The following is a 26,827-nucleotide window of genomic DNA, read 5'->3' as shown; positions in this document are numbered from 1 at the left end:
CCCCCGGCACCGCTTCCTGCGTGGTTCCTGGAACCGTTCACATTTGTTAAAAGCTCCTCAGTTTCTCTGGCATGAGAGATGCTGTGGGGGACGGGGGTGGCTCTGCAGCTGCTGCCGACGGTAGGACATGTTTGAGGGGCGTCCCACGCCGTCCCGCCGCGTCCTGCTGCCTGCTGCAGGGCTGTGGCGGGAGGGGACGGGCTCTGCACCACGCCACCCTGGCCAGCGGCTCCAGGGGCTCTGGGGTCTGCCCACGGCACTGCCCCAGCAGCAGCGTGGTGCTGGGGAGAGGGAGCGCAGCCACGAGTGCCAGGGGGGCACGGGGCCCCTACAGCCACCTCCCTGCTGCAGGGCCCAGCCAGAGCTGCTGCAGCAGGGCTGAGACCAGTCAAACAGACTTTGCATATGTTAAAAACTACCCGCAAATCCCAAGTTTCCTAGAGCCCCATGGCAGCACCTGTGCCTGCCTAGGACCAGGGTTAGGGGCTAGGGGTGAAGCCCTGCAGACGCAGCGGGACATAGGGGACTGGTGGGCTGGCCAGTGTGGGGTCCAGACAGCCCCCAGAGCCCCCAGTGTGGCACCAGTTCTGCGCTCAGGCCACGAGCAGGCACAGGTGCCTGGGGTTGGCGGCACCCCCGCAGTCCCGAGCGGCTCCGACTGACGCCGTGCACGGTGGGGCATCTGCTCCACTGCAGACACTGTGGCTCCAGGCAGTGACCGCAGCACGAGAGCCAGGGCAGAGGGAGCCGGGGTCAGCAGGGAGGGGGACAAGGATCATCGCCACCCACCCCAGGCCAGAGCTCATGCTGCAGTGGGATTGCTGCTCTCCGGCATCCCAACCCTCTCGGCTGCCCCCCACCCTCTGCCCCCTCCAAACCATCTCCAGTGCCTCTCCGTGAGCATGGCCCATGGCCTCCAGACGGGCAGCAGCAGTCGGGGCGCTCCAGGCCCAGCACAGTCAGGGGCCCCGGCCCTCCCGGGGCCAGCGGGCACTGCCAGAGGTGGGGAGAGGAGCATCCGGCGAGGAAAGCATGCTGGTGGCCTCTCTCTTCTCCCAGCACCTCCACAGAGAGGCAGGGCGTGAGCGTCGGGCATCGGGCAGTCACAGGGCACAGGCACATCCAGCCAAGCTCCGCAGGGGGGTAGCAGCACAGCAGGGCCCGGGAGCCCATCTCGGCACAGCTGCCCTCCTGCCTGGCTGGGGGGGCCGCGAGGAGCAGCGTGGGGGCCGGCAGCGGGGGCTGGCCCTGCTGGGGCCGGCGGTGGCGGCAGCGCTGGGCTCCGGTGCTCAGTCCGCGGTACACTGTATATATTTATATATAAACAAGGACAGCAGTGCTGTGACGTTGCAATGAGGAACAGCTGCTCTGGTGCTGGATGCTCCCGGAAGATCTGGTGCTGCAGTTCGAATGGAGAGATCAGGGGCACGGCTAAAGCCAGGTGAAGTTTTTGCGCACCGGCTGCCATCAGGCCTTCCCTCCTCCCCTCCAGGAGCGCGGTGCAGGGGGTGGCGGGGCTCTCGGGGTGCGGACAAACCTCTCTCGCGCGGTATTTCAGGAGTAGATGGTGATGACTTCCCGGCCCCCACCACGCACCAGAAGCACTCGGTCCAGGTGCTCCGTCAGCACCTCCAGAAACTCCATGTCTGCGTGGCTGTCAAGGAGGAATGCCAAGCGGGAGCACGGGGACAGCCCTGCACCCAGGGAGCCGCTGGGCTCCATGTCATGCGGCTGGGACCACGTCTGAGCCCCTCACAGCAGGCAGCCGCCCCGCGATGAGCCGGCACATCATGTGCGGTGCAACACCAATGGCCTGCTGCCCCCCATGGCCACAGCGCACCCGCCAGGCACACAGGCTGCTGCCATCGACACGGTCGGGCTCAGGCAGAGGCAGGAGCCGTGGGAGCGCCTGGGCTCAAGCACCAGAGCAGTGCAAGAGCTCCGGCCCCACCGGGGTCCCAGTCCTGGCCCCCACCCTGCAGAGAGGCGCTGTGCCCCGGCCCCGGGGCAGCAGGAAGGATACAGTTTTCATCCCCTTTCCGGTTGCGGGGTGGTCCCGGCATGTTCAGCAGGACCAGCTTGGCGTCCTGGGACTTTTTCACAATCACTTCGTTGAGCTTCACAGCTGTGTGCATCCTCCTCACGTTGGACTGGTTCCTGGGGAGACGGCACACATGGGCACAGGGTTGGGCACAGCAGCCACATGCAGGGCCCCAAGGGGCCGGGGGCAGGCAGGGGGGACAGGACCAGGCTGCGGCACGAGCTGCGGGCACAGCAAGCCCTGCCTGGCACGGCCACTGGTGGTGCCAAACCCACACCAGTGGCTGCAAGCTGCGGGGCTGCGCTCGGTGTGCCTGTGCTGCCTGCTCGGGCTCACGGAGCCGCCCTTGTGCACAGGGCCCACGAGCAGCTGCCGGTTCCCCACCCTGACCCCCCAAAAACCCCACATACTTACAGGTTCTCCCACTCCCTGCCAGGATCACGATGGGGTTGGGAAAAGAGAGAAAGGAAGAGAAAATGAGTGTCAGGCACGCACCCCAGTGTCCCCCAGCACCCCGTCCTCCTGATGCTCCTGTGTGGGGACCCCGACCTCCCCCTCCCGCCCACCCCTCTGCACATGGGGGCTCAGAGCAAGGATGGAGCCAGCGCAGCCAGCCCCTGGTGCACCCATGGGCCTGGTCAAAGTGCACAGGGGACGGGGCAGCGGCATGTGGGGCCGTACGGCTTCATATTGAAGAAGTCCTTGATGCCCTCAGGGCTGACGGGGCTCTTGCTCTTGTTCTTCTCAGCCACGGTCTTCTCCTTGGTCCAGGTGAGATGCACCTTCTCAGGGGCCGTCTCCGCCTCATCGGCAGGGGACTGGGAGCTGCTGGAGAAGGTGGTGGCGTTTTTGTCGTGGATGAGCTGGACCTGCAGCAGAACAGAGGGAATGGTGGGCAGGGGGCAGGGACCAGCGCTGGTGGCCAGGCCAGGACCCCTCGCACGGCGCCTCACCTCCTCCTCCGGCTTCTCCTCTCCGTCGCCCACCTGCTCCTCGGGGACACTCAGGCGCAGGCGTGTGTTGGCTGGGTTCTTGCGCCGGATGGAGCCGCGAGACTCGTCCGTGATGCTCTGGATCTGTGTGGGATAGGGATCAGTGGGGGGAGCAGGGCAGAAGAGGGCTCGAGAGGAGGCCCCAGCCCAGAGCTCCCACAGGACCAGCACACGCTGAGGGGAGCTCAGGCACAGCCACCACGGAGCCAGCTCCCAGCGGGGCTGTCCTGCGGCCTCACCTCCCGCTCCCGCTCGTTCTTGGTGAGGTGCATTTGCTTGAGGATCTGGGAGCGCTGCTCCATCACCAGCGTCTTCTCATAGGTGTAGGCAGAGATGTCGCTCTCATGCTGTGGGATGGGGAAGCAGGAGAAATTGTGGGGCTTGGCCAGCAGCACTCCCTGCTCCCCTCCCCGGCCCTGCGTGGTCCCATGGGCCTGCGAGTCCCTGTGGTGCTGCCAGGCTGCACATCTAGACGAGTCTGTGCTATCTGCCCAGCTCTGCACATGACCACGATGCTGTGTGCCCCAGTGCCCCCAGTTCCGTGGTGCTGCACATCCCCGTGGCGCAGCACCCTGGGCCATGGCACCCCCCCCAGCCCAGCACTCACCATCTCCACCACCTCCACCTCCGCTGTGATGCGCAGGTGGTACAGGAATGTCGTCAGGTCCTTCTTCATCTGGATGCTGTTGTCATCCATCTGTGCCACCGTGAAGATACGCATCTTGCACTTGCGCCAGACCTGTGGGGAAGGAAGGGCGGGAGGGAGGTGTGGCCATGGCACGGTGGGGACGGCCCTGGCCCCAGACCCCCACCTATGCGCAGGGCAGAGCTACCTTGTGGTGCCGCAGGAGGAAGGGCAGCAGCATGAGCATCCCCCCGTCATGGACAATCCACCAGACGTCGATGTGGCCCTCCGAGAAGCGCTCCTGGTTGCCCGGGAACATGGCGACGTTCTTGGCCACCAGCAGGGCCAGGTGCCCGGCCGTGGTCTCTCGCACCAGCTCTGGGAGGGAGAGGAAGGGAAGGGAAGGGAAGGGAAGGGAAGGGAAGGGAAGGGAAGGGAAGGGAAGGGAAGGGAAGGGAAGGGAAGGGAAGGGAAGGGAAGGGAAGGGAAGGGAAGGGAAGGGAAGGGAAGGGAAGGGAAGGGAAGGGAAGGGAAGGGAAGGGAAGGGAAAAGCACCATGTCAGCTGAGACTGCTCACGGCTGCACCCCAGCGGTGGCCGGGACAGGGCCCGGAGGCCGGGGCAGCCCAGCGGCCCCGCGCAGCCCTACCGATGAAGTTCCTCCAGGTCTGGTGGTCCTCCTTCTGGCGCCAGCTGCGGGGCCAGCCCACCAGCACCGTGTTGTGCTGCAGCCCGCCCAGCCCGCTGGACTGGATGAGGTGCGACATGCCGTCCCGCAGGTTGGAGGAGATCACCACCTGGCAGAAGCCCTTCACCTTCTCCGCTTCCATCAGGCGGCGGATGGACTGGCGGCGGGAGAGACGGCGTCAGGGACCGCGGGAGCCCAGCACTGAGACGGCGCCCGGGGCTGCCCTTGGGGTGGGGGGGGTGCAGGGGGCTGGTGCTGGAGGGGAGCGGGTTGTGGGGTGTGGGCTGTGGGGAGGGGGCTGTGGGGTGCGGTGCCCCACAGCAGGACGGCAGCTTGGGGCTGGGACAGAGGAGGCTCGTCTGCAAGCAGAGCTGGCGCGTGGCTCTGCGCCGTGCCGAGCTGAGGGTGTCCCCGTGCCAGGGCTCTGACGGGCGGCAGAGCAGCAATTAGAGTTATTTACTCAGAGAAATTATAACATGTCTGCATGGGAGAGAAACTGTTTGCTTCTGAGGGCTTAATCTCATTAATGTGCCGCCTGGCTGGTGCGGAGGTGCGGGGGGAGGAGGGGCTCTGGCTCTGGTGGTGAGAGGCTCCCTCCCTGCACAGCCCGATGCTGCGGCCACGAGGGCCGTGAGCAGGGCTGGGGCTGCGGGGACACAGCTGAGGGGCTGCTCAGCACAGCAGCACAGCAGCCCCCGCTGGTGCTGTGCTGAGCCCTGCAGTGACAGCCAGGAGGCAGGATCAGCACCTGGCTGCTTCCAGGTGTCCCGGGGAGCGGGGCAGGCATCCTACGGGTGCCATTGCCCCTCTGTGCCAGTGCCTTCCCAGTGCAGCCCCGCAGAAGGGCAGAAATGCCGGGTGCTCTGCAGGGACACGGTGGCCACGGCACGGAGCTGGCACCAGCCCCAGCGCAGGCGTCAGCGCAGGGAGGGACTGGCGAGCTCTCACCTCCTCGGCTCTCTGCGCCTGCGGGTGGTTGTCCAGGAAGGTCCCTTCCAGCACAGAGGCCACAATGGTGAGGCCCTTGCCTGCTTTGAGCTGTGAAGTGAAGGACAGGAGCTGTGGGTGCACCACGTTCTGCTCCTGATCCACACGGACCAGAACCAGCAGCTGGGGCCTGGAAGGAAGGTCCTGCAGTCAGCTCCTGCGGCCGCCCTGCCCGGCGCCGCGCCGCCGCCACCCCTCCACCCCGCGGCCTCACCTCCAGTTCTTGGTGTGGGGGGGCCCTTCCTCCAGCCGCAGCAGGGCGTAGCGGGCAGCACTCAGCGACAGCCCCCGGATCCCGTCACCCCACTCCTTCTCCGCCCTGCAGCACAGGGCAGCGCCTCAGGGGATGCTCACGGCTCCAGCCACCGGTGCCTGCACTGGGCAGCGCCAGGAGCCCGCAAGCAGTGGAGCAAGGCGAGAGCCCCTCAGCACCCAGAGCATCCCGGGGGGAGCGGGCGGGTCGTGGGGAGCTGAGGACCCCTGGGCGCTGCAGACCCCGCTGCGGGGCCAGTGGCGCTGGCCAGGATCTGCCAGCCCCTGAGCCGCCCTTACCCGCGGTACTCGATGTATTTGTAAATGAGGCCGGCGATCAGCATGGCGACCAGCGCGTAGTACCAGGAGCAGATGAACATCAGCGCCAGGCACAGGCTCATGCCCAGGAAAGAGAGGGTCCTGCAGAGGGCACGGCGCTGTCAGAGCCCCGCAGCGTGGGGCTGGGGTCGGCCGTGTGCCCGCCGCCCACCCGGCTCACCAGTGGTAGTAGCGGAAGCGTGGCCGCCAGTTGGGTGTCCGCAGCAGCGTCTGCACCGCGCAGGCCAGGTTGACGAACATGTAGCACATGAGGAAAAACCTGCAGGAAAGAAAGAGGCTGAGCCCGGCACACCGGGAGGCTGGGCTGGACCCAGGGTGCAGCCAGGCTCCGCTGCACGCCCCGACCCTGTGGAGCCGGAGCCGGCCAGGGCCCTGCCCACGGGCATGGGAAGACGCTTCACCCCGGCTGCACTGGAACCCGTGGGGCCCCACACCCAGAGCCAATGTGGTGCACCCCCAGAGCGGCCTCTTTCGGGGTTAAGGGGCTGTGGGAGGCCGTGTGCTTGTCCCAGCCCTCCCCAAGTGGTGGAGACCCACAGGGGCAACCTGCCCGGCCGGGGCATGGAGCATGAGGCCCGGCCACCCCCTTGCTGAAGGTGTGTGCGGACAGAGCATGCTGCCTACATGGACAGGATAGGAGCCACCTCGTCCAGGGAAGCGATCAGGATCCCGATCTCACAGATGCAGGCGGTGAGCAGCAGAGCCCATGTGGGCTCCCCGTTGGCTTTGCCATGGCCGAAGACCTGGGAGTGGGGCAGGAGAGCAGAGCGTTAGGGGCTCGGCGGAGGCGGCACCGTGCAGCCCGTGGACGCAGCACACAGCCCGGCCCCAGCACAGGTGGTGGAGGCCGAGCTCCAGTTTGGGAAGGGGCCCGGGGTCACTGTGCCACAGATGTACCAGTGCCATGCACCCCCTGGCCGAGCTGCTCTTGGGGCAGTGACGGAGCTGGGGCCAGCAGTGCAGGGTGTCCCCACACCCCATCCAGAGGCTCCTCGGCACAGCCCCACAGGGTCAGACCCCCCCCTCGTGTACCAGAGGCTCCACAAACTGGTGCAGGTCCCACAAGGAAGTGGAGACAGGGCCAGCAGCACGGGCACAGTCCTGTTCCCGACAGCCAGTGGCACTGCCTGCCCCCAGGGGCTGCAGAGCAGCCCCAGCCCCCGGGACCCTTGCCAGGCGCCAGGCAGCCGCATCTCCTGCAGCTGAGGGGGCGCAGGGAGAGGGGGCAGCGGCTGAGGGGAGGGTCTGGGGGGCGCGGGGGCTGCGGATGCATGTCTGGGCGCATTAGAGGGCGCAGGCTGCAGTCCTTGTGAGAAAGCTCAGAACATGGCTGGCAGGGTGGAGGAGCACAGTTAAAATTAGCCTGCTCTTCCCTGGGGGGAGCTGTCGGTTTGGATTTGGAGAGATGAGGTTGTGAAAACGCGTCTTCAGAGAGCAGATAAAATATTAAGCGGCACAGCAGCAGGGGGGAGGGGGATCCTGACCTTTCCCAGCACACTCCTCCCACCGACATGTCGCGTCCAAACCCATCACGGCCGCCACGGCGCCGGTGCCCGCGGGATGAGGGCAGGCTGCTGGGCAGCACCGGTGCGCCGGGAGTGCCGCCGGGGGGACCCGCAGCCACAGTGGGTGCTGCAGACCAGGAGCTGTGCGGGGTCTGGGGACACTTACCCTGAGGAACGGCACGATCCCATCCCTGGAGATGGCTTGCAGGAGGCGTGGGGCTCCGGTGAGGCTCTGCAGCCCAGCCCCACATGTGGAGAAGAAGGAGCCGATGACAATGACCCATGGGGACGGCCATGCCAGGGTGCCGACCACCAGGTTCCCGTTGACAGCTTCACCAAACCTGCAGGGCACCAGCACCACTCACAGCTCCATCCCCTGGCCGAGCCCCAGCCACCCTTGCCCTGAGAGTGTCAGGGTGGTGCAGGGCCAGCTCCCGCGGCCAGCTGGCCACCATGGGACACCGCAGGGGAGGGGAGGGACAGAGGGGACAGGACGGGACGGGACGGGACGGGATGGGATGGGATGGGATGGGATGGGATGGGATGGGATGGGATGGGATGGGATGGGATGGGATGGGAGTTGAGAAGGGCCCTGCCCTGGCTGCTGCCTCTCGGGCACGAGCCAGGCAGTGCGAGCTCAGGTGGCTGGGGTCCATCCCAGCTCCTCTCCGGCGGCTGTGGGGACAGGGGGATGTGGGACGGGGGCTTCCCATCCCCTCTGCCAGCAGGAGGCCAACTAAGGCTGTGTGCAGCTCGGATCCAGTTTGTGTTGGTGCTGGCGACCCAGAAGTGTCACCCACCGCACGCAGCCAGCTGGGCTGCCCTACATACAGGCGCTGCCTGTTGACAAACAAGTGAGCTGCACACAGCCCGGGGCGGGAGGGACCATGGGGAAAGAGGCACACGAGCCCCCAGAGCCTCTTACAAGGTTTGCACCCCCAAGAGCCTGCCCCAGCAGCGCACAGCCTCAGCACCCTCCCTTTGCATACGCTGTCCCCGCCAGACCCACAGTGCCACCATGCCTGTCCCAGTCGTCCCAGTTGTGGCTCCCTGACAAGTCCCCATGCAGCTGTCCCTGTCCCCAGCCTGTCCCTCCCAGCTCACCCCACACCTGCCCCGCACGGCCCGGGGACACTCACTTGTCGCGCAGGACGACCCCCTCGATGCACGCCCCAAAGAGCACGACGGAGCTGATGTCTGCGGGGCAGTCAAGGAGAGCCTGGGAGGTGCAGAGCCCCCCACACCCACCCTGCCTGTCCCCGGCCCCGCACAACAGAACGGGCAGTGGCACCCAGCTACCTTGCCAGACCCCGACCCAGAGCAGTCTCTGCCCTGCAGCCACAGCCTGCGGGGCCTCACCCCCGGCGCTGCCGAGCCCTGAAGGATACAGACCGCAGAGGTGGTGGCGATGGCCAGGATGGTGCCTGTGGGGATGGACTTCTGCGCGTCCCGCAGGTCCCCCGAGCGGTTGGAGCCAGCCATGATGCCTGGGGAGAGGGGAAGGTGCCAGGGGTGGGAGCTGCACCACCGTGTGTCCAGGCCAGCAGCACAGCAGGACGCCCGCTGGGCCGTGTGCCGGGGCATGGAGCAGGCACTTGGCTGCACCGCAGCAGGCTCCCCACGTCCCACCAGCACTTTCCCACCTGACCCACGGTCTGAGGCCACTGAAGGATTAGGCACAAAACCCATTTATGTGACTTGTCTCGTTAGCCCTTAATTAGCTCAAGCAGGAGAGTTAGTGGCAGTGGCTGCAGGGAAAGGGTCTTGTCACGGCTGGTGCCATTGGGTCCAGCACGGCCCCACGGATGCGCCCTGCAGCCCAGCTGCTGCTGCACGTGGAGCAGCATCCCGCAGCGGGGATGCAGCTACCTGTGGCTCAGCCTGCATTATTGATGTGACACAAATCCATGAAAAATCACACCGTGCCAGCAAGCGAGCGCCAGGCGGGAGTGCTCCAGGGGCCGTGCGTGGAGCGGTGTCGCAGGGCCATCAGGTGCCAGGACCCCCAGCACTGCTGGGCCCTTCCAGCAAGTGCGGCGCCAGGACAGCCTGCGGGGCGTCCCACCGGGCTCTGCAGCAGGACTGGGGCAGGGGAGGGCTCCTCCTCCCCCGGGAGCTATAAATACCGGCGCCACGGGTACGTCAGCACGGCGGAGCGAGGCACCCGGCTCCGGAGCTGCGTGGGAGGACGGGCTGTGATCCACCCCCGCGCCAGCACGGGGGCCGCGGCAGCGGGCGGCGCACGTGGGGCTCTGCAGGAGCAGGCACGGCGGCACGTGCGAGCGGGGAGCCGGCGGCACCCACCTGTGACCGAGGGGAAGTAGATGCCCACGAGCAGGGTGAAGTAGGAGGTCATGTCGCTGAAGACGTAGGGCTGGTCCATGTCCACTGGCGTGTCGGGGGGGCTCACGGAGGGCAGCCCCCGCTTCTCCACGATCACACCCTTGGTCAGGTAGGAGCTCCAGAGGTTCTCTGTGAGGAGGCACAACCGGCGCGGTGAGCGTGAGGATGTCGCTGGGGAGCTGCCCGTGCACATGGCTGCGTCCCCGAGCCCCGCACCCAGAAGGGACAGAGCACGGGGGTGCCCAGCACCACGTCCCCTGCCCAGCCTTGCCAAGCACAGCCGCAGCCAGGGCAGCTGGTGTCTGGCCGGTGGGGGATGGCACGTGCCCAGCCTCCCATGGACTTCAGCAACACCGGGGCCACAGGGACACTGCCGGCAGCACGAACGGGTGCCCGGAGCAGGTATGTCCTGCTGCTGGCAGCGTCCCTGCAAGATACTGGAGCAGCTGACATGGGATTCCAGTAGCAAATAATTAAGAGGGTAATATAATTAATGCTGATCAACATAGGTTTAAGGAAAGTGGATCGTGTCAAAGTAACTTGATAGTGTTTTTGATGGGATTATGAGTGTGGGGCTGATGTAACAGGCTTAGTGTCCCCGCGTGTGCTGCCTTGGCCACAGATCGCAGCAAGAAACTGGAGCAGCAGAAAGCAGCCAGCGCTGTGGGCACGGCTGGGCAGGGGCCGGCAGCATCGCGCTGGGGCTGCCCCGTGGGGTCTGTGCAGGTCTGCGAGGACCAGCCCGAAGCACCTGGCACTGCACATCCCTCCCCAGGAGCGAGACGTCCCCTGACCACCCCCCCGGTTACAGACGGGTCTGGCAGTCCCCGCTACACACAGCCCTTGCCAGCTGCCACCACAGCCCATGTCCTCACACAAAAGGCACATTTCTCCCTGCAAGGAGGGACCCAGAGCCTGGGGCACAGCCTGTCCGCGCACCTCCCAATTCAGTTACAGCAGCAGAGGCCACCAGCAGCCTCCTGAATGCTGAGCAAATACACTGCGCCACGTCCCCCCAGGGCTGCAGCTCCGACAGCCCAACACCCTGACCGTGGCGAGGAGCATCGTCCTCCAGCACCCAGCTGAGGAGCGTGAGCACCTGGGAAATGCACCAGCAGCTCCAGAAAAACAGGTCAAAAGTGGCTCCTCCCAGCGCATTCACGAGGTTTTTCTGTGCCCTGGCCGCCCTCCAGGCCCGGCTGCAGAGCAGCTCCTGCTCCCCAGCGCGTGTGCTCCAGCAGCAGCAGCACAGTACCCCCAAGGGGCAATCACTCCTCACTAAACCTCAGGTCAGTATCAGGCCTTCCAAAGGCGAAGAGAAAACAAAAGGAGGATTTATTCGTCCCCAGCCTTTCAGTGTCATTCAGAACTGTCGGGTTCCCACTGGCTGTTCAGGGCACCTGGCTTGGTCCTGTGGTGCAGCCGTTCCCACTGCTGGCATGGCCGCGCCTCAGGGCAAGAGCATCCCCCCGGCAGGGCTCACCTGCACTGCCCCGCACCTCCTAGACTGGGACCAGCTTTCTGCTCCATGCCCGAGGGGCAGCTACCCACGCACCCGCTGCCCGCCGCACACTCACCCTGGATGAGGCCGCTGGCAGCACCGGGGATGCCCTCAATCTCGGTCACGTTGTTCATGGTGAAATACTCGTCGCAGGTGGCGTTGAGAAAGCGGGAGGTGCAGAAGAGCTCCCAGAGCTTGGAGCCCACCGTCTCGTTGCCCTCCACCACCACCTTGGTGCAGAGGTCGAATCCGTGGCGCGAGAGGGTCCTGTTCCCCAGCAGGCAGATCCTGGGGGCGTTGGGTGCTCAGCAGCGTGCCGCCAGCCTGCCCCCGCCGCCCCGCAGGACGCCATACTCACGGGAAGCTCGGTGGGTCGAAGGCTGACTTGATGACACCGGCATAGATGGCAAGGATGGAGAGGATGACGCAGCCCAGGAAGACCAGGGCAAACTTGTTGACGTACTTGACACCCACGAACACCACGGTGGCCATGCAGGTCAGGACGCAGGTGCCGTAGACGCGCATGTTGTTGAGCATCGCTGCCGCCTCCCCGCTGGCATCCTCGGCCTTGAAGATGGCCATGGGTGGGAAGATGTAGGCCTGAAGGAAAGAACGGCATCACTGCCAGGGGAAGGAGCCTCGAAGAGCTCCTGGGGAGCACCCCTGGCCCCCCACGTGGACACACTGCCCAGCAGCACGGGCAGGCAAGGGCAGAGCCACACTGCCAGGGTGCGAACCCTCAGCACTGTGTGGGGGGAAGGACCGTGGCACTCACCAGAAGGATTTCAATGGTGCCTAGGATGTACATTGCGCCGGCAAAGGTGGTGCCCAGGTAGAAGCAGAGCCCCACGGCCCCACCAAACTCAGGTCCCAGGGAGCGAGAGATCATGTAATAGGAGCCGCCCGCTGCCGGAGAGAGCAAAGGTTGGCCCCAGCCAGACCCTGACGCGCAGTCCCAGCTCGGCCAGGGTCCCAGAGGGCAGGAAGGGGCCTGGGTACCCCCAGGACACCGTTCCAGCAGGGAGCAGCTCAGCTGTCCTGAGCCCTGGCACGGCCAAACTACCAGAGCCGTTCCCAGCAGCCCGGCAGCTGGGTGTGACAGCCATGGGGACACCTGTCCCCTGAAAAGCCACACAGGCGCTAGAGCCCCAGGGACACAGGCCATGCCCTGCTCCATCCTCCCAGAGGAGCCCTTACAGCTGGGCAGCAGGGATCGATGGCCCCGCCGCGGCGGCAGGATGATAAATAGCTTTAATTACACCCTGCCAGCACCGTGTGAGCCCCGCGGAGCAGCAGGGCGTGTGCAGCTCGCCTGCTCCTGGCTCTGTGGGGCCAAGCAGACGTGCAGGGAAGCAGCCCCGAGTACAGCCTCTCCTGGACGGGGGCTCCCCGCTCCCTGGCACCCCGGCACCCATCCTCCTCCTGCTGCTCACCCAGGCTCTGCTGGGGAAGCGGCTCCCCCGCGGCCGCTGCAGTCTGGCAGAGGAGGAGCCGTGTCTGACGGCTCCCGCTGCCATCTGCACCTCGCAGCTCTGGGGACGGGGCGGAGGCTCCAGCTCTGCGCTCCCCCCCCGGGGAACCCACATGGGGCTGGTGGTAGAGGGTCGGGGCCGCCAGTGACAGCTGCCGCCCGGTGAGGGTGTGCGGCATGGGGAAGCCCCAGAGCTCGGCTGGGCACATCTGGGGCCGGGGGACCCGGCAGGCGCCCACCCCACGAGGGAGCCGGAACCCCTTGCCGCGGGTACGCGCAGACAGGGCCTTTGCTCTACCTGGCACCACGCCGTTGGTGGCAATCGCACTCATGGAAATGGCTGTCAGCATCGTCTGCAGGAGGAAACACAGTGTCAGCACCGGGCAGAGCTCCCTCCTCGCTCGGGCAGCGGGTGGGGAAGCGGAACAGGAGAGCAGGGCCCCAGAGCAGGCTGTGGGCAGAGATGACGGGTGCTTTGCCGGCAGGGCGGCTGGCTGCAACAGGGCATGCAGGTCCCCGGGCAGTGGGCACTGCTGCCACATCCCACCCACGCTGCAGGTGCAATCTGGGTCACGATTCAAACACCGTTCCGCTTCTGATTCCGCTGGGAAGCCGGGCGGCTTCTCCTTGCTAAATGGGGCAGGAGCACCGGCTGAGCAGGCAGCAAGCGCTACCACGAGCACTGTTGCTCCTTGCTGCATCCTGGGGAGCCCGGCTGCCGGGGGGGACAGACACCCCTGGCCCAGCGGGAGTGCCCGGGATGAGACCGAGGGGCAGGAGCCGCGGGGAGCACTCACGCAGGAGCAGCAGAGGAAGACCATGCAGAAGGACTCCATGATGCCGGCGATCCCCACCACCCAGGTGAGGCGCAGGAACAGGATGACCCCAAAGATGTTCTGGAGACAGGGCAGGTAGACGCCCATGAAGGTGCCCATCCGTGGAGCCTGTGGAGGAAGCAGGGAGCAGTCAGGGCTCAGCGGGCAGCGCCCATGCGTGCACACTGCTGCAGGCAAGAGGAGCACAGGACAACGTGGCTGCGAGCATCTGTGTGCTGCATGGCTGGGCAAGAGCCACCGAGGGAGCGAGGGATCCTACTCCTGCAAAGCCCTTTATGGGGACTGGAGTGACGGGGGACGCTTGGGTGGCAGCGCCTGCAGGGGTCGAGGGACCTGGCAGCCCAGGGGTGGGCTGCAGCCCAGGACTGCAGAGGCCAGGAGAAAGGGGCAGCGGTGGCCCCGTGCACCTCACCTGAACTGGCTTCTTCTTGCCCCCGTCATTGTTCTCGGCCTCCTCGTGCTCCCGGCTGCCCTGCGGCAGGTTGGTGTAGTTGGCCAGCCCGCTCAGCAGGGACGAGACCATCGGGCTGGTGTCCATCTCCTCCTGCAGAGAGCAGCGTCCTGAGAGGTGATGGCAGACCCGGGGTCCCACAGCACCCAGAGCCCCGCAGTGCTCTGCACGCCCGGTGCACCCCAGCAGTGGAGCTGTGATCCCCGTGGCACCCGGCCCCCCCAGGCTGTGGGCCACACGCTGCCCTGGGACATGGTGCTGGTCACATCAGGCCAGCCACGCCGTGGGCAAGGTGTCTCCTGAGGGCTGGGCTGCATCACCCCCGCCCCAGGGCTCGGGGGCGCTGCCTGCCCTGCTGCAGGGGGACCCTTCCCAGGTGCTCTGTGGCGTCGCAGTGCCCCACAGCCCCCTCCCCAGGTCCCATCCATCTGGTCCTGCCCTGCCTGCCCGCTCGCCCTACCTCGAAGAGGGCCATGTTCTTGCCATCGTATTCTTTGCCCTTCTCCAGGTCTGTGCTGTTGATGAAGGGACTGCTCTCCTTGGGATTGCCATCGCCTACAAAGACAGAACGTGGGGGTGAGCCGGTGGTGCCCGGTCCCAGCACAGCCCCCAGAGGAGCTGCCGGCCCCAGAGCTGCGTGGCTCTGACCATCTGGGCTCACTGGAGCACATCCACACAGTGCCAGCGCCGGGCAAAGCGACTGGTGTGGATCCAGGGGGAACCGGGCTGCCCGGCCCTCCTGCAGGACGGGCAATAACTCATCGGCCCCGCTCCCCGATACGCACCACAGGAGCTGGGTGCCGCGGCTGCAAGGTGAGGAGGGGATGCAGCCGGTGGGGCCAGCACCGAGGGCAGCCCCTGCAGCTCTGCCTGGGGCAGGGGAGCTGCCTGGAGCCTGCAGAGCTGCTGCTCTGCCTGGAAGGGCTGCCGCTGCTCGCTGCATTAATGACCTCGCGCAGAAGACACCCAGAGTCAGGCTTAATAGCAAAGAAAGCAGCAGAGAGCTGCAGAGCAGCAGAAATAAATCAGGCTGGAAATAAAGCGGCAGCTAGCACGGATGCCGTTTGAGTGGCGCATTTCTGTGAGCTGAGGCAGAGCCACTGAACAGCGAAGGGAGAGGGGCTGGGGCTGGAGGGGCAGCGCATGGGGCAGCCAAACGAGGAAATGTCCCTGAGCCAAAGAACCCAGCACTCGGTGGAGCAGCCTGGTGTTACAGCACCCGCGGGGCTGCCTGCCCCGTACTGCGCCGTGGGGACAGGCTCACTGAGCTGCTCGGCGTGCCTGGGCCAGGGCAAGAGCTGTGCCCTCCGCCGGCATCGAGCACAGAGCCCAGCAGCGCCTGGCAGCAGGGGGACAGAGCTTGGCGACGCAGACACCCACCAACGGCAGCCCCAGGACACACCCGCACGTGTTTAGAGCAGAGCAGTCCTTTGAAGACCGTTTGCCTCCAGACAGTTGACTCATTTTGGGGATCTGTGGAGCTGGTTTGCCTGTGTGCGGTCGTGATTCATCACCTGCAACTGCTCCTGGCCGGCTGGGAGGCGAAACCGCCGGCGCTGCAGGTGATGCCGACCCGCACACTCCTGCTGGTGCCCGCGCTCCGGTGCGGAGCTGGGACGGCAGGATGCCCACGGCAGGGCCGGAGCCCACGGGGTCCTCCCGCAGGTCCCTCCCAGCCCCAAACCGTAGAGGAGGGAGGGAAGCGGCCGCAGGCGGCCCCTGCCCGGTGTCCACGCAGGAGGGGCTGCCAGCGCGGGGCAGCGCGCTCCTTTCTGGGCCGGTTTTGCCAAAAGCACCGAGCGAGGAGCCCCTTACGTAACAGCCGCGTGCACAGGCAGCCGCCCAGCTCCCCGCTGCCAAAGCCCACGGGCTCCGGGGAGCGTGCAGACAGGAGAAAAGCGCCAGGCAAACAGGGGTGCTGCCGGGCCGGCCCTGGGGTCCCCACCCCCAGGCGAGGGGCACGGAGGGCGCAGGGCTGGGGGCCGGCCGAGCCCCCCCACCCCACACAGCCCCGTGCAGCCCCGCTCCCATGGCCGGGTCTGGGCAGCTGCCGGGGGGCAGTGGGGGGCAGCCGGGGTGGGGGTGGTCCGGGGTCCGGGCAGCCCAGGCAGGCCCCAGGACCCCCCCGGGAGCGCGGAGCCCACGGGCCCTGCCTGGCCGCCCGGTACCCAGCCGACGACATCACCGTGCTGGTTTCCATGGCAACAGCGAGCCACGGCCGCCTCGGCTCCCGCTCTTATGTAACGGCACAGCCGGATGGACACCGGCCCCACACGGCACCCCAACACTGTGCCCCACACCATGCCCGGATCCTCGGCACCCCCCGAGCACAGTGACCGGGCCCCACGGCCCCAAACCACCCCGGCCCCACGGGACCGACACTGACCAGCTCCACGTGACGGAGCCCAGCCACACCAGGGGGTGCCCAGGCCACTGCACTGCCCCGACCTGCCGGCACCACCACAGCACCCCAAAACCTCGCTCACGCTCCCCCCGCACCGTGGCCCCTGCCCGGGATACCAGTGACACCAGAGCAGGGGCCTGAGCCCAGGCACTGGGGACCCGGCTCCTGCCACCCCCGCACCCACTGCTGCCAGCACCCACGGCCCCCTGGGTGGGCAATGCCCCACGGCCCCCGCAGCCCAGAGCTGCCCCTGGCGGCACCGGAGGGACCGTGGCCCCACGCTGGCTCCAGCCGGGCTGCTGGGGCTGGCCTGGGGCACAGGAGCCCCTCGCCTGGTGGTGCCAGTGGGAGGACCAGCGCTGGGAGAGGCCCCGGGGCGGCGTGAGGTGGAGGCCTGGGGGCGCACAGTGCAGCTCCGGTGTCCCCAGAGCGCGGTTGGCCCCCCCGGCCCCGCAGACTAGAAGGAGTTAAGTGCCACAGCGGCGGGGTCCCAGGTGACGGATGCTCTCCCCGCTCCTGCTGGAGACCATTTTGCCGCAGAGGGGCTGGTGCAGCCGCTCCCCAGCAGCTGTCAGAGGATTTGTGGGCTGCGCAGAGCCAGGCAGGGGCACCGCAGCCTGTCCCGGGCACGGCCGCCCGTCCCTCACCGCCACCGCTGCGACCGGTCCTTGCCCGTGGCGCTGAGGGGTAACGGCTCCCGGCCGCAGGCCGCCAGGTGACCCCGGTGCCCGTGGGCCTGCCGTGGCCCCGTCGCCCCAGCACAGCCTGGGGACGAGCAGCACCGGGCAGCAGCAGGGCCGGGCTGCGGGCTGGCGGCTCCAGCGGAGCAGAGCTGAGCCGTGCCAGGCTTCGATCCCGGCGTTGAGCCGCCCCCCTCCCCAGGGATCACTCAACATGAATCGGCCTTTTAATTTGCTGCGGCGGCTGGAAGGGCTCGCGGCTGGGTTGCTGGCAGGGAACCACAGCCCCAGCGTGGCTATCACGTAATCCTGCTCGCGGCAGGGGTTACCACTGGCCCTGCGTGCCTGGGACATCCCAAACCCGGCCCCGCTGCCTGCAGGGGACCCTGCGGCCATGGCACCATCCCTGCGCACCCACGGCCATCCCATGGGGCAGCGCTCAGGCAGGGCTGTAGCCCCAACCATAATTTATTTCATGGCTTTTTACTCAGCCCTAAATTGCGTTGGGAAGCATCGTGTCCCTTATCCCAAATCCTCCCTAATCGTTTTACATGGCGCAGTCACTGAGCGCTAACGGGGCGGGGGGAGCCCAGGCAGCCAAACCCCAGGGCTAATTAACCAGAGCTGCTGCCAGGACTGAAGCCAGCCTGTGCCCCCTGCGGCACCCTGCAAGGGCCAGCTGGGCTCCCTCACGGCCAGCGGGCACAGCAAGCCCTGCCCGGGGAGCTGTGGGTGCAGCCCCTGGCCAGGTGGGAGCAGAGGGCGAGGGGGTTGCTGCGGGGGCAGCCCTGGCCCCACGCTCCCTCCTGTGCCCAGGTTCCTGCTCCTGCTGGCACCCCCAGCCCAGGCCTGGCCGCCGCCTCCTCCCGCACTGCCCCTCCGCAGGGCTGGGCACCGGCCAGGCACCGGGCAGCACTGCCAGGCCCTGCGCCGGGCTCCGCAGGAGGCACCTCCAGCCCGCTGCTCGGCACAGCTCCGGGAGGCTCCGGCCAGGTCCCAGCCCCAGCCGCAGGAGCAGGAGCCGGGAGGAGCGGGGCGGCGCCTGCCTGCTTTGCTCAAGGTGCCCAGGCCGTGGGGCTGCCCCCCCCCAGGAGCACAGGGGGCACCTTGACTTTCGCCAGAGCGTTCGCGGGCGGTGGCTGGCGGCAGCCTCCTCCAGCTCCCTGGGACTCTGCCCAGGGCTGTCTGCAAGGAGCAGCCCCGGGGTCACGCCAGCACTTCTGTGCTACCCTGCGGGCTGGCAAGCACATGGGCAAGCACGTGTCCTGCAGCTGATGGCCCCAGCTGCTGCCATTTCGCAGAAGCTCCTGGCCAGGGGTGGCCACAGCACTGTTCTGTCACGCTCCGGCCACCCAGGGGACCCGGCCACATGCACGCTGGTCCTGGCACCGGCCTGCAGGCCTAGGGGTGCCCTAAGGCAGGTGGGGAAGGCCAAGGGGCCCTGCCAGTGGCTGGCACCTCTGCACAGGGCTGCAGCCCGTTTGCTCCCCGGGGCTCTCTTCTCCCCCATGTGAGGGTATCTGCCGGTGGCACCAGCATGGGAGAACCCCCAAGAGGACAGGGAGCCCCCGTGTCCCCTGCCCGGTGGCAGTGCAGGCAGCTGGCAGCGCACCCGGCGGCGCTGGGCCCAGCTGCAGCACGGCAGGGGGTGTGCAGCTCCCCCCGTCCCAGCTGCACGTTACCCTTCCAGCCGGCCAGCACGCTGAGCAGCCTTTCGGGCTGGATTCTTTCACTGCCTGACCCAAATTGGACCAACTGCTACTTCAGACCTATCCTCTTCCTTCCTAAACCTGGGATTATCCTCTCTTTGATCAGCCGGCCCTGCAGGCTCAGGATTTCCAGCACAGGCGCTTTGGCTGGCTGCATTTAAACAGCTTCCCAGATTCTCCTGAGCCCTGCCACGAATGGCCGTGGACTGAAGCTACAGCAAAGCTTCCCCACCCTGGGTCTCCTCTGCCCGGACAGTCAGGTGCCTGCAGAGCAGGGTGTGCCTTCCTCACCCGGAGCAGAGCAGTGCACGCAGCCAGCCCGAACACTGCAGGCAGCAGAGCCCTGCCCGCTCCCCTGCTCCCCATCCCCTCCCCAGGGTCTGCTCTGGCCCTGCTCTCGCTGGGCTGCCAGCACTGGAGCCCTTCCAGCCCTTGTCATGAAGAGCTCGCTCAGGCTGTGCAGAGCAGGGACCTGCAGAGGGGCTGCTGCGTGGCCTTTTTCTCAGAAAGGGCACAAGTGGGGACCCAGGGCTTCTTCAGCAGCTCCTCTGCTGGTCTCAGTGAGTCACTGGCGGGTCAGCAGCTGCTGCAGGGCCTGCGAGAGTGGGGGTGTCCCTGCTGGCCAGGCATCAGCTCTGCCACCCCCCTGCTAGGGTGTCCACCATCCTCACCAGACAGACCCTGAGCATGGAGCTCTGTGGAAGGGTGGAGGAGAGTCACGGCCCCCCCGCAGCAGCCACAGGGTATCCTCCACCCCTGCCACCCCCAGCACAGGTGCATGGGGGGGGGCCCTGCAGTGCCTCTCCCCTGCACCTTCCTCTGCTCCCCAGCCCCATGGAGCCTCCTCCAGCCCTGCATCTGCAGCCCCACAAGCAGCAGCTAGCCAGGCCCAGCTCCAGGGACAGTCTGCACGATCCATCTGTAGTGGCACTGTGTCCAGCCTCTCTGCCAGACCCCAGGAACGCAGCCTGTGAGCAGCACGGCAGGAATGCCTGCCTCTACGCAGCCCAGCATTGCTACGATGGAGACGTAATGGGCGGCATAGATCCTGGTGCTGCAAAGAGCAAAGAGGGTCGGAGCCGGGGAAGGGTTTGGTGGTGGGTCAGCGTGGCTCCCCCCACCTGGGCAAGGTGACCCCAGAAGGCTCCTGCCAGCCCTGACCTTGAGTGGAGCCATGAATAAACAAGCAACTACACAGAGTCAGGCCGTGGGGCAGAACGCAAGCCAAAAGCATCGTGCGTTGCTCTGCCCAGAGCCCGCTGCAGGCAGCCGGGGGCTTGCACCACAGGCGCCCGACCTGGCTGCCCCCCGCAGCCCTCCTGGCCGCGGCTTTCCACAGACCCCGAGGGGACCCGGGGGTTGGCACCGGGGGTCAGGGAGGCACCGCAGGGCCCCCGCGCACGTCGCTGCATTCGCCCGGGTGCAGCCGGCTCCTGCGCCTGGCACAGACCCCGCAGAGGAGGCTGCGGCACCGCTGCTGCTGCCGGGGCGCCGGGGGCCGGACACGACCCCGCGGGGCCGGGGACCCCCCTCCCTGCGGCTCGGCCTCGGCGGGGGCCGGGGGGCTCTGGGGCCAGAGCGCGGCGGTGGCGCAGCGAACGCCGGGGCCCAACGGCCCCGGGGGGCTGCGGCCCCGGCCCCTCTCCCGCGGCGGCCCTGCCCGCCTGCACTGCGCCGGGGCTGCGGCGGGGCTCGGCCGGGCCGGGCGGCCCCGCTCCGAGCTTCAGCACCGCGGACAGCGGCGGGGCCCCGAGCGGCACCGGGCGGCGGGGGCTGCGGGCGGGGGGGGGGGGAGGGCACCGGGGCCGGGGGCGGCGGGGCCGGGGGCGGCGGCAGGGAGGGCTGGGGGGCGGCAGCCGGAGCGGGGGGGCGGCTGGGGGTGGGCAGGGGTGGGGGGCGGCAGCGGGAGCGGGGGACGGGGAGGGAGGGCTGGGGGCGGCAGCGGGGAGGGCTGGGGGCGGCAGCCGGAGCGGGGCCGTCGCAGGGGTCCCGAGCGGACCGGGGCAGCGCCGCCGGGGGCCGCCCGGGAGGGGGCAGCGGCCCCGGCCCCGGGAGGAGGCTCCGCGGCGAGCCCGGTCCGGCGCCGCCGCTCCCCGGGACTGCGGCAGCGGCGGGCGCGGGGCCGGGCGGCGGGGGCGGCTCGGCGCGGGGGTGCCGCCGCGGGGAGCCACAGCCGCGATCGGCAGCGGGAGCCGGGGCGGGAGCGCCCGCAGCGCCCGCAGCCCCGCGGGGCCCCCGCCGCACGGGCAGCGCCCGCACCCGCCGCGGCGTCGTGGGACCCCCGACCAACAGCCCACCGGCGCGGCCGGCGCCCCCTCCCCGAGCCCCCCCCCGGTCCCGAGCAGCGCCCGGCTCTCCCCGCGCCCCCGCCGCTGCGGCTCCGCCGACCCCCGCGGCTCCCGGTGCGGCCGCCCCAGCCCCGCTGTCGGCCGCTGCCGCCGGCCCCCGGGCCGCCCCTTACCTTGACTCGCCCCCCCGTCGCCGTCCTCGCAGTCCGTCAGGTTATTCAGCATGGCGCCGCTGCCTGCTGCCTCGCTGGGGGCTGCTACGGTCCTGGCGCGGGGGCTGCGAGGGATTTGCTTCCTCCCCGGGGCCGGCGCCTCGCGCTGCAACAAGCCGCCTTCCCTCCGTGCCTTTCTCTTTCTCTCTGGCTGGATGTAGGAGGAGGCTGCAGTGCAGAGATGCCTCAATGCACAGACTCACACGCTCACTCACTCCCAGCAGCGGCGGCGGAGCCCAGCCTGACTACTCACTTCATCATGTATTCAGGAGGCATTATCCCCTGTCGGGTTTTTGGGGAGGGGAGCGGTGGCAGGCAGAGGCGAGGGAGGGGGAAGGAGCTGTAGCAGAGCCACACGCCACCTCCCCGGGCAGCGCTCTGCCTGGCTCAGCCAGGGCTGGGGGAGGAACCAGGGCACGCGGGGGCTGCGGGTCCCCCCCCAGCTGGCACAGCAGGACGGCCACCGCGCCCCTCCCTCGGCACGGGGGGGCTGCCCGGGACCCCAGCACCCCAGTGCCAACGGGGTCTGACAGCTCCCGAGGGACACCGAGAGCTGCGGTCAGGGCGATCCTGGCCCCAGGCAGCCCCCAGCCGGGGGGCTCCAGCAGGGTCCCGGGCAGAGGCAGCGCCCGCAGGATGCCAGCACGGGGCTGAGCCCTCCCGGCCCTGCAGCACGAGTGGCCCGCAGCGACCCACCGCACCCACAGCCGTGCCAGCGTCCGGCTGCACACCGGGGAAGGGGGGGGCTGGATGGCCAGGCCACGGCAGGAGCAGGGCTGGGGGCTGGCCGAGGCTGCAGCAGTGATGCAGAGCGGGGAAAGCTGACCCTGAGGGATGCAGGCTGGGAGCGAGCCCACCTGGGGAGGGCAGTGGGGAGTGATTCCTGATGCCAGGAATGCTCTGGCACAGACCTGCACACGGCCCCCTCCCTCAGGCCCTCAGTGCCACAGACATGGGGCTGGGGGCCCCCCGGGGCTGACCCCAGGCCAGCATGGGGCTGGGGTAGGGTGACGGGGCTCAGCACAGTTTCAGGCTGGAGACAGGGACGCTGCCCTGACCCCACAGATCAACTCACAGCCCCCCCTTCTTTCACCCATTTAATCCAGGAGGATCTCAGAGCCGGAGCTGGCTGCAGCTCCCGGCATCTCCTCGGGAGCAGGCTGAGATCATGACAGCCCGCTGGCGTTAGTTACTTCTTGACGGCTGTAATTAATTGTTTACTTTTTCCTGGTACGGGGCCAGCTGCTCTGCAGCGCGGATGCTCCCAGGCCTCACCTTGCAGGGGTTGGCTCTGTGGCCCTTCCCCAGCCCTGCCGGCTGCCCCCAGCCCCTGCCACGCTGCCGAGGCCGGGACCCCAGGGCCAGCATCCCCAGAGAACCGGGGGCTCCAGCAGCGCTGCGCCCCCAGCGCACCGGCCCAGCAGGATGCACCCGAGCTCTGTGCACGCCAGCACAGCCCCAGGGCTCCCCACGGCCCAGGAGCACCTGATGAGGAGTGAAGCGGCTGCCCAGCCCCGGCCCTGCCACCTGTGGTGTTCTGCTGGGACCCCGCAGCGCAGGGCCGTGCCTGCACAGCTGCTGCAGTGCTGCCTTCACCGCTGTGACCCTCGGCCTGAGCGGGAGCCAGCACTGGGCTGGGCTGGGCTGTGTCCAGGGACGGGGCAGCCCCGGGGCCGGCGGGACGCAGCATGCAGAGCCCCAGTGCAAGGCTCGGGGGCTGCGCGAGGCCAGCCCCCAGGGCAGGTGCCGAGCACCGAGGTGGCCGTTTGGCGCAGGAGGCCGCAGTGCGTGGGCTCAGCACAAGAGGGATTTTCCTGCTAAAGCAGATGGGGGGGGGGGGGGGGGAAGCAAGCACGTGAAAGACCACTAATCTCCTAATCCCTGGATTATGGCTCCATTTCAGGGGCTGGGATTTGCCAGCAGTGCGGGGGCTACAGCGTCAGCTGCGCTCGCCCATCCCATGCGCAGGGTCCCACGGCACAGGGCAGGGCGGTCGCACGGGGCCTGTGGTCGCACGGCGCGTGCCAGGGGCTCGGGACCGACCACAGAACGGCCCCAGCCTACCCCTGCCAGACCCACGGCAGACCCCTTGGCCGCGGCCCCCACGGTGTGTGCTCCAACAAGCCTTGGCGCGGCCCAAGCACTGCCGGGCACCTGGGACTGGGGCCGGCAGCAGGGCCGGGGCAGCACAAGGGCACGGGCAGGGGGCCGGGGCCGGAGGGCGCCAGGTGGCTCTCTGCGGGCACAGGGCCCGCCATCAGCTGCAAGTGGCCCCCGCGCCCGGGCACACGCAGGCGCCTGGCACAGGGCCAGGCATGGCATCAGTGCCCCACTTACAGCAAGCTGCCGGGAGCGGCACGGGGAGGAATGAGCCGTGACACGGCCACGGGTCCGGACCGTGGGTTGGCACAGAGCAGCTGCCCCGCGCCCCTCCCGTGCCCCTGCAGCCACCTCGCACCGAGCCCGGGCTGAGCAAGGGCCCGGAGCTGGCGCACGATGGCAGCCATGGCCAGGCCCCGTGGCACGGCCGCCCCACGTCCCCGGCAGCGCCCTCCCAGCCCCGCTGCACCCAAACGGGATGGGACGCCCCACGGCTCTGCTTGCCCCACGGCTCTGCCTGCCCCATGGCTGCGCATTGGGGCACTGGGGGGGTGCCGTGGGGCAGGGGGGTGCCGTGGGGCAGGGGGCCCCAGCCCCTCCCGGTGCTGGCTCTGCACGGCGCTGCCCCTCGCACACACCCAGCTCTGCCCCCGGCTCTGCTGCCCCGGGAGCGGGGACGCACGGGGCTGGGGGGGCTGCCGGGGGGGCCGGGTCCTGCCCTGCTGCACCCCCGGCGCCCGCCCCGGGGTCCCCAGCAGAGGGGTTCCCGCGGCCGGGAGGCCACAGGGACCGGCGGGGTCCCCCCCACGCCCTGCCCGGCGGGCCCGGGGCACGGCTCCCCCCCCCCCCCCCCCCGGCATCGGGAGCGAGCGGCGATGGCACCGGGGCCGGTTTCCATGGCAACGAGAGAGGCTCCTCCACCGGCGGGTTGCCATGGAGACTGCCACGGAGCGCGGCTGCCTCGGGACACGGGCGGCCCGGGGGGGGCTTCGCTCCGGGGCTGCCCCGCTGCGGCCCCGGCCCCCCCCGCGCCCCTCGGCCCCGCTCGGCCCCGCGCTGCCGCCCCACGGCCCGCACGGCGGGGGCAGCCCCGGGGCCAGCGGCAGGGGAAGGGGCCCGGTCCCGTGGCCGACCCCCGGGGGCCTTCCTCACGGGCGGCCCCCGGGAACGGCCGGCCCCAACGCGAGGGTCCCGGTCCCGGTCCCGGTCCCGGTCCCGACAGCCCCGGCCGCCCCCGGCCCGCTCCCCGCGGCCGAGGGGGGAGCGGGTCCCCGGGAGCCCCCCCCCGGCCCTCCGCATCCCGGGGTTGCCACGGCAACCGGGCGGGCGGGGGAGGCGGCCCCCGGCCGCGCTCGGGGCTATTTCGGGAACGGCGGCGGGGCGGGGCCGGGGCGGGGCCGGGAGGGCCGGGGCGGGGTCGGGATGGGCGGGGCTGAGCGATTTGGCCCCGCCCCCGCCCCGCCCCGCCCCGCCGGTCCGGGCCGGCAGCGGCCCCTGGCGGAGAGCGCCGCGCCGGGAGACCCCCCCCGCCCCGCACCGCCCCCGGCCCCGGCCCCGCACCGCACCCCCGAGACCACCCGAGACCCCCGGCCCCCATCGCGACCCCCCGGCCTCCCCCAGCCCCCCCGGCCTCGCTCCCGCTGCCGACGCCGGCCGCAGCCGCACGCCCCGGTCCCGGCCCCGGCCCCCAGGAGCGAACCGCGTCCGGCTCCGCCCCCGGTCCCGGTGCACCCCGACGGTAGCGGGGTCCCGGCCCCCCCCCCGGGCAGCACCCGGGGCCGCCGCCCCCACGGCAGGGAGCAAAGCGCCCGCCCCCGGCCGCCCCGTCGGGGCTCCCCCAGCACAAGGGGGCGGCCGGAGCGGGGCGGCCCCGCACAGCCCCCCCCCCCGGCTGCCTCCGCTGCCCCCCCGGGCAGCCCCAGCCACCGGCACGGACCCCCGGGCCGAGGTCCCCAGGCCGTGCCACGCCGGCTCCTCTGGTGCCAGGAGGGGCCAGGCGGTGCCCAAGGACCTGCCCAGGCCATTCCCAGCCCCGCTCCGGGCGGCGGCACCGCCGGACACAGCCCCGCGCGGTGCCCCGGCCCCCCCCTGCCTACCCGTCCCCTCCCGGGGAGGGGGCTGCAGGGCCGGTCCTGGGCGGCTGCCGGCAGCACCAGGCCGCTCGGTGTCCTCTGCGAGGGCGCAAGGTCACAGCCCGGCCAGGAGGCAGGGGAGGCCCTGGGGGGGTCACCGGTCCTGCACGCCCCCGCTGTGGCCCCTGCGCATCCCCACCCCGAGCTCACCGCTCTGCCCACCCTGCTCCCCGGGGGGGGGTCAGCTGCCAGCCAGCAGCTCCTGGCCACGGCTCCAGCTCGGCACCGGCAGCTCTGCTCCTGCAGCCGGGCCCGTCCGCCCCGGGAGGCCGTGGGACACAAAGCGGCCCCGCACGGAGGCTTCCCCTGGGACACAGGGCAAGGGGATGGAGCCCACCGTGGGGCAACGCCCGGCTGGGGCATCCCAGTGCCTGCCCATCCACTCGCTGCACCCGCCGGTGCCCTTTGTCAAGGCCGCAAGGTCACAGCCCTGCGCTGCCCTCGGTCAGGTTTCTGGGATCGATACGGCTCTGGTGACAGCTCCGGGGATGGCGCAGCCCACGCCGTGTCCCTCGGGCATGGGGAGGCGGCAGCCAGGCTGGCCACAGCGCCAGCACCCACCCCGCAGCCCGGGCATTGGGGTACTCGCGACCAGCCCGAGCCCCGCGCTCCTTCCCCTGAGCCAGCCGGGGCTCCCCGTGGTCGGGCAGCCTGTGCCCCCAGCCCCAGCAGCGTCTGTCCCCATGAGCTGCCCAGGGCCCTGGCTCCATCCCGCCGCACGCCCTGGCGCTGCCCGGCCCGCACGCCCGAAGCGGCCCCACGGATCCCCTTGGACGAGGATGGAGCCGGGGAGACCCCTGGGGGAGAGGCCGGAGGAGAGGGGTCCCGCCCGGTTACCGAGCCGCGCCCCGAGCCCCGGCCCCCGCCGCCCCCGGCCCCGCGGCCCCGCTCCGAGCCCCGGCTGCCCCCCGGGGCCCGGCCGCGCTGCCTCCGCGCCCGGGGCTCTGCTCGCGGTGCCCCGACGGCCCCTGCCCCGCGGCCCCTGCCCACGGCCCCCGCTCCGCGCGCGGCCCCCGCTCCTCCGGCTCTGCCCCACCGACCCCTCCCCACCGACCCCTCCCCACCGGCCCCTCCCCGCCAGACCCTGCCCACGGACCCTGCCCACGGACCCTGCCCACGCACCCCCTCCCCACGGGCCGCGCCGCCGCCGCGCTCGCCTTTACCTTTGCCGTCGCGGCCGGGCCGGCGGCCGCCCCCCGCCCCCCGGGCCGAGCCCCGGGCCGCCGCCGGGCCCTGGGGGGGCAGCGCGGTGACGGTGAAGCGCCGGCTCAT

The 26,827-nt window shown here is 69.7% G+C and overlaps 1 protein-coding gene across 1 annotated transcript; it reads right to left on the bottom strand.

Annotated features, from left to right (window-relative positions):
• Window positions 1-1,328: 1,328 nt before the first annotated feature.
• SLC12A5 (solute carrier family 12 member 5) lies at window positions 1,329-26,827 on the bottom strand (the record flags this gene model as incomplete). The annotated part of the gene is made up of 27 exons (XM_084296672.1): window positions 1,329-1,399; window positions 1,538-1,646; window positions 2,024-2,157; window positions 2,456-2,470; window positions 2,723-2,910; window positions 2,995-3,117; window positions 3,273-3,380; window positions 3,641-3,772; window positions 3,867-4,036; window positions 4,307-4,502; window positions 5,294-5,462; window positions 5,547-5,651; window positions 5,885-6,004; window positions 6,084-6,182; window positions 6,548-6,666; window positions 7,595-7,769; window positions 8,568-8,625; window positions 8,817-8,915; window positions 9,733-9,900; window positions 11,349-11,560; window positions 11,631-11,872; window positions 12,048-12,178; window positions 13,042-13,096; window positions 13,541-13,687; window positions 13,992-14,123; window positions 14,491-14,585; window positions 26,719-26,827. The coding sequence occupies 26 exons, from the start codon at window positions 26,825-26,827 to the stop codon at window positions 1,555-1,557; spliced, it is 3,393 nt and encodes a 1,130-aa protein (XP_084152798.1). The 3' UTR covers window positions 1,329-1,399; window positions 1,538-1,554.

Source organism: Netta rufina (genome assembly GCF_964035555.1).
Source record: "Netta rufina genome assembly, chromosome: 16".
Lineage (NCBI taxonomy): Eukaryota > Metazoa > Chordata > Aves > Anseriformes > Anatidae > Netta > Netta rufina.
Note: the sequence above shows the minus strand (reverse complement) of the source record. Positions and strands in the feature narration are given on the sequence as shown.